The sequence below is a fragment of the Nicotiana sylvestris genome, chromosome 3 (assembly GCF_000393655.2).
Source record: "Nicotiana sylvestris chromosome 3, ASM39365v2, whole genome shotgun sequence".
Lineage (NCBI taxonomy): Eukaryota > Viridiplantae > Streptophyta > Magnoliopsida > Solanales > Solanaceae > Nicotiana > Nicotiana sylvestris.
Genome location: NC_091059.1, coordinates 220,873,848 through 220,885,023, shown reverse-complemented (window position 1 = coordinate 220,885,023; position 11,176 = coordinate 220,873,848). Strand labels below are relative to the sequence as shown.

General features: G+C 40.4%; 2 protein-coding genes across 2 annotated transcripts; both read left to right on the top strand.

Moving 5' to 3' along the window:
- The first annotated feature begins 660 nt into the window (after positions 1-660).
- On the top strand, positions 661-1,735 carry LOC104235364 (uncharacterized). Its single transcript, XM_009789103.1, has 2 exons — positions 661-1,102; positions 1,149-1,735. Exons 1-2 carry the CDS (start codon positions 661-663, stop codon positions 1,733-1,735), a joined length of 1,029 nt encoding a protein of 342 aa, XP_009787405.1.
- Positions 1,736-6,128: 4,393 nt separating this feature from the next.
- LOC138888704 (uncharacterized) lies at positions 6,129-6,539 on the top strand. Its single transcript, XM_070170616.1, has one exon. It carries the CDS (start codon positions 6,129-6,131, stop codon positions 6,537-6,539), a length of 411 nt encoding a protein of 136 aa, XP_070026717.1.
- The last annotated feature ends 4,637 nt before the right edge of the window (positions 6,540-11,176 follow it).

The following is an 11,176-nucleotide window of genomic DNA, read 5'->3' as shown; positions in this document are numbered from 1 at the left end:
TGTTAAGTGACATGGCATGTCCAGTCAAATCCAAAGCTAGCAAGGTGATGCCACGTGTTAAATGATGCGGCAGTCCAAATCAAAAAGTAAGAACCAACCACAGGTTGCCAAATGACATAGGCCAATCAGAATCAAGCAAGAGAATTCATATGTAGCTGGACTGTCCACCCCCTACAACTATAAATAGAGGAGTTATATAACTCTCAAGGGACATTCAGAGTTGGAGAAAAATACTCTGCAATTGGTGAAGTCATCCACAAATAGAGAGATCAATCATCAAGTGCTTAGTTCTTCAACAAAGGAGTGACCAATGGAGGTCTTCCCGGAGATCAACCCGTAACAACAAAGTGTCGCTCGACGTTCTTGGCGATTAAATACATCACAAGGAGGTCTGCATCATCCTACATTCGAGAAAGACGTTTCTAAAGCCCTCGAATCACGGAGAATTTTAGAGAGGAGAATCAAGAGATACATAGAATTATACTCACAAATATTTATCAATAAAATCACTTTTTCTTTATATTATTTTTGTTGCAGTTTATTTTTCGTACTACGAAAATTTATTGTGAACAAATTTTGGCATGCCCAGTGGGACCAATTCTGCCCTTCATCTCTCTTTCTTGCAAGTTGAATACTACAAACTTCAGATCTACTGCTACAATGGCCTTCTGCAAGTGTGATATTTCATGCAAAGATGCTACTGTTGCCATATCCGCTGAGCTCAGTCATGTTGGCCCAATCACTCGAAGCAAGTTCAAGGGTAGTGGCTTGGATGGATCCGAATACTTCCCATCCTTGGAGATGGCAAAGAAGAGCAGATCTCATATGACGTTCGCAACAGCAATCTCTGGGGGCAACACCCCATTCTCGTTGTTTGACGAACTTTCTCAAACAACCTCAAACCTTGGCGAATTTGAGAATTTGGTGGATTCTTCAGTTTCAACGAAAGTCAATGCCTTGATGACTGACGCAACTAACGTGGATGAAAAGTTTGCCATGATGGAACAGACCATAGAGATCTTGAAGAAATCCGTTGAAGACAAAGACCTTCAAATCACTCAACTCATGAACAAATTGGAGGCCTATGCACCTGGAGAGTCGAGTCATGTCTCTCCTCGTTCACTTGTCTTCACCTCCCAAAAAAACAGATGTTGAGGAATCATTTGCAAAGTTAAACATTCAAAAGGAAAAGCAATCCACTTCAGTTGTGGCATTATATGTCCAACAATTGCAAGACATGGTAACAAACACAATCAGAGCTCAATATGGCGGACCATTGCAAAGTTCGTTATACTACTCTAAGCCTTATACTAAGAGGATTGATTGTTTAACCATGACAACCAATTATCAATCACCAAAGCTGCATCAATTTGATGGCAAAGGGAACCCAAGGCAACATATTGCCCACTTTGTCGAGACTTGCAGCTATGCTGGAATGCATGGTGACCTTTTGGCAAAACAATTTGTTCGTTCTCTAAAAGGGAATGCATTTGACTGGTATATTGACTTGGAGCCTGAGTCTATTGATAGCTGGGAGCAACTTGAGAAGGAATTCCTCAATCGTTTTCACAGTACCCGAAGAATTTTAAGCATGATAGAGTTGGCAGGTACCAAGCAAATGAAGGACAAGCCCGTGGTAGATTACATTAATCGTTGGAGGGCATTAAGTTTGGACTGCAAAGATCGCCTTTCAGAAATATCTGCTGCGGAAATGTGCATTCAAGGAATGCACTAGGGCCTTTTGTACATCCTACAAGGGATCAAACCGTAAACTTTTGAAGAACTTGCAACACGAGCGCACGACATGAAGTTAAGCATCGCAAGTCATGGAAAAGCATCTCCATTTGCTGATCAAAAGGAGTTCAAGAAAAATGTTGCATCAAATAACCAAACCAAAGAATCAATAGCAGTGAAAGCAACTTCTGTGAAGGTTACTACTAAGCAAAAAGTGAAGGAGGATAAGACCCTGAGTCATTATCCCAAAGAGGAGAAGCGTCATCCCACCTTGAAAGAATTAGAGGCGAAGGTTTATCCATTTCCAGATTCAGACGTACCCACAATCCTTGATGAACTGATGGACAGGAAAGTCATCGATCTCCCTGAATCAAGAAGGCCAAAGGAAATTGGCAAAGTAGGCGATCCGAAATACTGCAAGTTTCATCATTCCATTAGCCACCCTACAGAGAAATGCTTCGTCTTGAAGGAGAAAATCATCATAGACATGGATGAAGCAGCAGAAGCAAATCATGCAAGTATCACGGCTCAAGGAAAAGACGTGTTCAAAGTTGCATAACGTGTCAAGCACTGCCTTCTTACAATTTGAAAGTTTCGAGCCAGTTGAAGTTGATCTTCCAAGGAAAACTCTTGAAGGTTCACTAGAGCTAGACAATCACTCTAAAGACAAAGACGATGAGGGTTGGATTCTAGTCACTCACAAGAAGCGAAAACATCAGGCAGTTTTGAGGCTACGAATTCCTAATTCAAGAGCGATGATGAGCAATGCAGATAGGCTACAATCACCAAGAAATATCAAATTTTCTACTAGCAAGAAGATTAGCAGTGCCTTATCGTCGAAGTTCCGGAAGCCCATCACATTGCATGAATTCTTTCCTGGAAAATTCCTTCATGGAGGTCACGTTGGTGCAACTCATGTAGTTTCTAGTATTGACGAAACAACGGAAAGCAACGATGAGCCTACTCCAATGAAAATACATGAACATCATGATAACGGAAAAGTTGTCACATGTTATGCAATAATTTCATTCACAGATAATGACTTGTTGCTGGGGTCTAAGCCACATAACAAACCTTTATTTGTTGTAGGGTCCATTCAAGAACAACATCTCAATCGCATACTTGTTGATGATGGTTCGGTTGTCAACATCATGCTAAAGATGGTGCTAAAAAATCTTGGGATCTCTATCGATGAGCTATCCAAAAGCAACCTAACAATCCAAGGTTTCAACCAAGGAGGACAACGAGCCATAGGTATGATCTGCATAGGATTATCCATTGGTGAGATGAATTCAAACACCCTGATTCACGTCATAGATGCTAAAATATCATACAACTTGTTGCTTGGACGTCCTTGGATTCATGTGAATGGGGTGGTATCATCTACTTTGCATCAATGTCTAAAGTACATAAGAGATGTGACATAGTCAAAATTGATACAGACATCAATTCTTGTGAACTTCATACTCTGCAGACGCAAAATTCTACCGAGATTCTTGTGAACCGAAAGTGGAGAAACCATCATCAGATGACAAAGATGATGTCAAGTCAGAAGAGGAAAATGAGTCTCAATGGAATACCACCAAGCTGTCTAAGAAGGGAACGGAAGAAGTCTCTATTAAGCTATCATCATCTCAAGGTGACATACAGACAAAGACTGAGGAGCATCTGGTTTTTCGCTATGTTCCACATGAGCATCGAAAGAAAGGGAAACCTTTGCTATAGCAATGTACTCCAAAGAAGCAAATGAGTCACAAAGATATCCAGCATTTGAAGGAGCATATGACTGTCCTAGTTGCACAAATCCCATCCGTGACTTGTGAGTCTGCTAAAAGCAATCTCCAAGCTGATAAAATAAAAGGGCACTATGATCCTAAGGCCTTCATACTGCTTGAAAAGTCTGGTTATGACTTCTCCAATCCATCACAACTAGGAGAACTCAAATACGAAGTCACTCGTGAAAAGATACATGGGCTCAATGAGTCCCAAATGAAGTTGAGAAAGCAAGGGCACTACGTCGCCACTCCAAAGTTTGGGTTGGGGTTCAGCTTGGTAGAGCCTCTTCAAATTTCATCAAAAAGAAGCAAAGAGATAGCTTCATCACAATACACCTTGGTAGAGGATATGAAGAAAGTTAAGGGCAAGAAAATAAAATAACGGGCTTCAGTATTTGATCGCATTGGAGGCTCAACCTCTCTAGTCTCGGTGTTTGAAAGGCTAAGTCACAAAGGCGAACGTGTATCTTCCAAATATCTAAAAGAAGTTTCCACTACCTCAAAGACCTCTATCTTTTGTCTCCTGGGGACCAGAAGGAAGTCGCCATCTAGAAAGATACTGTCAAAACATAAGGAGCAAGTCCATGAGGAGCGGGATCATTTTGAAGTTGTTGCTGACAAAGAAATCTGTAGTGATTTCCCATCACGTATGAAGAGGAAGTCTATTTTGTCAATATCCACATATGGTCCGCTGAAGGTGCAAAGGAGAACCATTGTTTACACTTGCCAGCCTCATAAAGAATCAAAGAAAGAGAAAGAAGCCATGCCGACCATCCAAGGAAGTTAAAGAGAAAAGTCAGGTTTTGTGAAAACATCCGGTCACATAACTGTGGAAGATAGCCCATGCCTTAACATTGATGATGAAGTACATGAGGCTCCCCCTCAACTAGAATATGACAGACAATCAACTGTGGATGAGCTTAAGGAACTCATTTTAGGTACTCCGAAAGATCCACACCTCACCTTCATTAGTGCGCTTATTACGCCTCAAGAGGAGGAGGAATACTCCAAGTTGTTGACCAAGTACAAAGATGTCTTCGCTTGGTCGTATAAAGAAATGCCTGATCTTATTTCTAAGGTAGTTGTTCATCATTTAGGGATCAAAAATGGAGCACGCCCTATGAAGCAGTCACAACGCATGTGTTCGACCCGAGCTTGTATCATAAATTGAAGTCGAAGTCAACAAGCTCATCGAGGCAGGATTTGTTCGAGAGGTGAAATACCCATCATGGATATCGAATATTGTACCCGTGAAGAAGAAGAATAGTCAAATACATGTTTGTGTTGACTTTCGAGACCTAAACAAGGCATGTCCAAAAGATGACTTCCCGCTACCAATTATTGAACTCATGGTTGATGCTAAAATAGGGTATGAAGCTATGTCATTCATGGATGGGTCCTCCAAATACAATCAAATCAGAATGTCTCCAAAAGATGAAGAGTGTACTGCATTCCGAACTCAAAAGGGATATATTGCTACAAAGTGATGCCCTTCGGTCTGAAGAATGCCGGTGCCACCTACCAAAACGCGATGCAAAATATCTTTGATGACATGCTTCATAAGAGGGTTGAATTCTACATCGATGACCTGGTGGTGAAGACGAAGAGTAGGCGTTACCACCTTGAAAACCTTCGAATTGTTTTTGAAAGGTTAAGAAAATTCGACCTGAAGATGAATCCACTCAAGTGTGCATTTGGAGTTACCTCAAGAAAGTTTTTTGGCTTCATTGTGCATCATCGTGGAATTAAAGTTGATCCTGCAAAGATTGACGTCATTCAGAAAATGCCCAAGCCAAAGAACTTGAGAGAGCTTCGAAGTCTCCAAGGAAACTTAGATTCATCCGGAGGTTCATCTCTAATCTAGTTGGACGGTGTCAACCCTTCAATCATCTATTGAGGAAGGATATCCCTTTTCATTGGGATCAGTCATGTCAAAATGCTTTTGAAAGCATCAAAAAATACTTGCTGAGTCCACCTGTGTTAGGGGCGCCAATGCTTGGGAAGCCATTGATACTCTACATCTCGACACATGAACATTCACTTGGAGCACTACTTGCTCAAGAGAATGAGGAAGGAAAGGAACAAGCCTTGTACTACCTTAGTCGAACTCTAATAGGAGCTGAGATGAACTACACGCCTGTTGAGAAAATATGCTTAGTGTTACTTTATGCGATAAAGAAGCTAAGGCATTCTTTTGAAGCATACACCATCAAACTCATCTCTTGAGCAGATCTCGTGAAGTTCGTGATGACTCAACCTGTTCTTTCTGGACGCCTAGCAAGATGGTCCATATTGTTTAACCAATATGAGATCACATACACACCTCAAAAAGCTGTGAAAGGACAAGCACTAGCCAATTTTCTGGCTGATTACCCTATTCCGGTGGAATGGGAGCTTTCGGATGAGTTTCCAGATTAAGACATTTTGTTCATCAAAGAGTTTCCACCATGGACAATGTTCTTTGATGGATCTGCACGTCGTAACAGTGCGGGGGCAGGTGTTGTGTTGATCTCTCAAAAAAGACAAGTCTTGCCATTCTCCTTTGTTTTAGGTGAAACATGCTCCAACAATGCCGCAGAGTACCAAGATTTGATCATTGGTCTCTAAATGCCATTAGAAATGAAGATTCTACAGTTGGAGATCTACGGCAACTCTAAGCTGATCATCAACCAACTTTGGGAGAGTTACAAGGTAAAGAAGGAAGATCTATTGCCATACTATCAATACGCTTCTGGTTTACTTGAAAAATTTGACCAAGTGTTCTTAAACCACATCCCAAGAGGAGAAAATCGCAAGGCTGATGCTTTGGCTATCTTGGCCATGACGATGGCACTTGGAGAGAATGAGTCAACAAAGGTATATGTGTGTCATCGATGGGTTATTCCTAGACTTCTAGATCTTCAAATCAACGAAAGCCATCATACGTCTGTTCAAGTGATTGAAGAAGAAGATTGGAGGCAACCACTGATAGAGTACCTTAAACATGGAAAGTTACCTGAAGATCCGCAACAAGGAACAGACATCAAATGAAAAGCACCACCATTCATCTTCTATAAGGGGATATTGTTTCGCCGCTCTTTTGAAGGACTATTCTTGTGATGTCATGACAAAGAAGAAGCCCACCAAGCGATGGAGGAAGCACATTCTGGCTCATGTGGAGCACACCAATCTGGTCCCAAGCTCTATTTTCGCATCAAGAGGATGGGCTACTACTGGGCGACAATGGTTAAGGATTGCATGGATCATGCCAAAAAATGTCAAGCGTGTCAATTTTATGCCAACTACATCCACCAACCTCCAAAGCTTCTTCACCAAACTGTAGCTTCATGGCCTTTTGATGCATGGGGACTTGACATTGTTGGACCACTTCCAAAGTCATCAAAGGGACAAATGTACATATTGGCCGCTACAGACTATTTCTCTAAATGGGCTAAAGTTGTTCCACTCAATGAGGTGAAAAAGGAAACCGTTGTTGATTTTATCAAGTCATATATAATTTTTAGGTACGGGATACCAAGATACATAATCACTGATAATGGAACGCCATTTGACAACAAGCTCATGAAGAGTCTGTGCGATAAGTTCGGTTTCAAACAACATAAGTCTTCAATTTATAATGCACCCGCCAACGGCCTTGTTGAAGCTTTTAACAAGACGCTTGGTATCCTTTTGAAGAAAGTTGTTGCAAAGAACAAGAGAGACTAGCATGAGAAAATTGGTGAAGCTTTGTGGGCATACCAGACAACCTTCAGAATTGCTACACAAGCAACTCCTTACTCTTTGGTATATGGCGTGGAAGCAATCCTTCCGTTGGAGCAATAAATTCCATCATTGCGCATCACAATCCAAGAAGGACTCACGTCTGAAGAGAATGCTCAACTTCGCCTAGAAGAGTTAGAGGTATTGGATGAGAAAAGATTGGAAGCGCAACAAAAATTGGAGTGCTATCAAGCTCGACTAGCTAGAGCATTCAACAAGAAAGTGCGGCCATGATTATTCCAAGCGGGAGACTTAATCCTAGCTGTTCGACGACCCATAATCCTCAACAAACGCGTAGGCGACAAGTTTACCTTAAAATGGGATGGGTCATATGTTGTGAAAGAAGCATATTCAAGTGGCACATACAAAATCATTGATAAGGATGGTCTCAGAGTTGGTGTGATCAACGGAAAATTTCTGAAGCAATACTTCCCATGAAAGTCACCTACGCTCGATGTACGAGCCTAAACTGCAAGCCATGATGCTCCTTGATGAATGAGCCTAAACTGAACATTGCTACACTCCTGGCCTGCATGAGTCTAAATTGTGTACGGCCCCAAAAAATATCTGCTAAGTTGAAAACCTCGAAAGAGGCGGCCTAGGCAAAAAAAAATCACCCCTCTGAACTATGTTATGACTTGATCCTCTTCACCAAGGTACGTAGGCAGCTTAGAGTTTTATTCTAAGTTCAGTCGCATGAGTTTTAAAAGAAAATAAAAGTTTGGCGTCATCGGATCATTACATTAATTTTTCAAGTGTAAAGGCACATATCTATGAGGAAAAGAGACGATTTGCTTTAAAGTATAAAAGATGTCTTATTGCTTCAATAGTACAAAAGTTGATACATAAAAAAAATGTAGAGACAAAAGGAATTAGACGTTTTCCTATACAAAAGCCTAAGTCATGAAAATGATCGTAAACTAGGCTTTGTTACTGACGCATCTTAAATGCTTTTCTGAGTCTGTATGACGTCTCCACATTTAATGCCATTCTCGATGTATGTCTCTGGTGTTCAATAGTTGTGATGATCTCTTGACCACATATCTTGTTAGGCCTCGAGCATGATAATTTGCTTCTCTCGTGAAAGTGTTGGTTGAAGGTCCCACATATGAGAAATCATCTCTCTTGAAAAAAACCTTCAATCACCATGGGAGCCGCCTTGGTGAACTTTAAGACTATCAACAAATCAAGTACACCAGTTGGTAAAGGGGTGGCTTAGTCTGATATATGTCTTCGGCACTATGACACCTGAGTCTGATATCTCGACCCTTTAAGCTCCTTTGCGAGTCTACAAAAGGAAACGAAGAGATAAGATTTGTGAAGTGTGATAGTCAAAGTTACTACATCCAAGATTTTAAAGTCAATTTCAAGAAAAATAAATATTCGCTGGATAACTCAGAGAGCATAAAGATGGAAAGCGAGCTCAACCAACAACATGATCAACTTTGAAAAAACTACTACGGTCCATTTCGAAGATGTTATGCCCATAACATTTTGTATGTTGTAGATTTGGATGTCTATTTTCCAACAACCATTTGCAATTTGGAGGCCTCTAGCTCAAGATACTATTTCTTTTGCCGGAACTATACAAATCTGAAAGTTACTGCAGCTAGGTAGATTTTGAGAATTTTCTATTCCCATCTCGAAAGGAGTTCTGGCATAAAATTCATATGTTGCAGCTCTATGATTCTACTTTCTAACCGCGCAAACAGATTGCAATTTGGAGCCTCCTAGCTCGAGATATGATTTTTTTCGACAGGGGTGCACAAAGATGGATTGCAAGTACGACAGATATCATGAGCAATTTTAGAATATTATTGCAGCCATTATGACGGGATTCCTGCCATGAAATTTTCAGGTGTGATAGGTGTCATAGCTTTCTTTACAATGGCAAAAACGGATCGCGATTCAGACACTCCTAGCTCGAGATATCAATCTTTTGGCGAGACTGTGCAATGCTGTAAAGTTAAAATGCTGGACACGTTTATCAGCTTCAAAATATATTGCGGCTAATCCTCAAGGAATTTGGTGCTAAATTTTTTATGTGTTCCAGCCTCTCGAGTTATGATTATTTAGGAAGAAGCGGCTTTGGATTTCATCGATCCTGCATCGAGAAATAAATATTTTTGCAGAGACGCACTAAGTGCTTGCTCGCCAAAGTTGGAAATGCCTACTCTAGTTGTCTTCCTCGTCAACCTGCAATGATGCAATGTGGTACATGTTGGCTTGCCAATGATGAAATATTGTCTCTCCAAGCCTCCAAGAGTAGGAATTTTGTCTCCAAGGTTGAAAGGACACTTCATATGCCTCTTCTGTGCCAATCCGCAAGGATGAGATGTGCCACGTGCTCGCTTGTCAAGGATGAAGTACGGTCGCCGCAAGCCTCTTTCTCACCAAGCCTCAAGCAGGAAACGCTTCACCTAGCCTTCTTTGACAAATTGCAAGAATGGAGTGTTTCGTCACTTCTTCAATAAAACTGGAACTGAAAATTTATATGGTACGTCTTTGGCCAAGTATAAGAAGGAGATGGTCCATGTGTTTGCTCGTCAAACAACAAGAAGATGAGGTTCTCCATAAAGTTCTCTTGCCAATGCTACAAAAATAAAACAAAAAGATGATAGAGAACGGAGATCACAGTGCTAATTGCACGAAGCTTCTTGGTTCTACGGGGATCAGTGCCAATTGCACGAAGCTCCCGATTCAGCAGCAAGCACATCGGTGCCAACGACATGAAGCTTGAAACAATAGCCAAGTTTAATATCAAAACATCCATCTAAATTGTTGAAGGTTTGCAGATTCGAACTTCTTTTCTTGGTGATGCCAATTCCTGAAGAAAAAAAACGTGATAAGGAATATAGGAAAAAAGATATGCGAGAGAAAGGAATTATAAATGGGAAGGGTTTTGTGTATCTTCTCTCATGGTTAGCCGAACTTCTCGAATTGCAAGTTTGTACTCTTATGTGTCTGAGGTCCAACTCTTGTACTATTTATAGAGCTTATGAGACGGTGGTGTCTTACTTGGTGTACACGACTTCCTTATTAAATAAAAAGAGAATTTTTAGTTAATTACAAAGTCTCTTATTCTTTGAAGAAAAGGATTCCGAGACGTATTTGAATCCAATAAAACATTGTATTGGGTGAACTAATTTTGGTAAGGGCTAGTGGTGTATGTCAAATTAGATGAAGGAAATTTGATTGGAGTAATAACTCAAGTGGGCTAAGATTATTACCAAATTTGATATATTGTCCTACGTGGCATATTTTTACATGTTGTAAAGTTGATTCTCTTTGACTAAGTCCAAACTGTCTGACAAGGAAAAGCTACGAAACTTTGTGTCCAAATTAAAGATGCAACACCAGTTATTTAACTAGAATCTGCTTGACACTATAATTATGTGGTTTCACATATTGCTCAACCAAAGTGCATGAGCAAGTTTTTTTGTTAGGAGACTAAGAAAATTATTGTCTTCACTGGTACTTCAAGCCTCGTCGCTAAGGCCCATCAAGTCTACACCTCGACAAATCTTGAAGTAGGGGGCATCTGTAGACATATAAAATTTATTGGGTTTAATCAATACAAAATATGGTTTAAATTCAATTGGGTTAAATAACTAATTTGGGCTTTACAAGTTAAATTAGTCTATTTTATTATTTTCTAGCCCAATGTTCTCTTCATCTTAAGGCCCACACTCGTATCATGTGTCAAGTGACATGACATATCCAGTCAAATCCAAAGCTAACAAGATAATGTCACGTGTTAAATGATGTGGCAGTCCAAGTCAAAAAGTAAGAACTAACCACAGGTCGCCAAATGGCAAAAATGACATGGGCCAATCAGAATCAAACAAGAGAGTTTATATGTAGCTAGACTTTCCATCCCTTACACCTATAAATGGAGGGGTTACATA

Excerpts from the sequence above, each read along its gene's own strand:
- LOC104235364 (XM_009789103.1), top strand. The coding sequence starts at position 661 with ATGGCCTTCTGCAAGTGTGATATTTCATGCAAAGATGCTACTGTTGCC. Across the intron at positions 1,103-1,148 it reads CTATGCACCTGGAGAGTCGA|ATGTTGAGGAATCATTTGCA; the intron begins GTCATGTCTCTC and ends CCAAAAAAACAG.
- LOC138888704 (XM_070170616.1), top strand. The coding sequence starts at position 6,129 with ATGAAGATTCTACAGTTGGAGATCTACGGCAACTCTAAGCTGATCATC.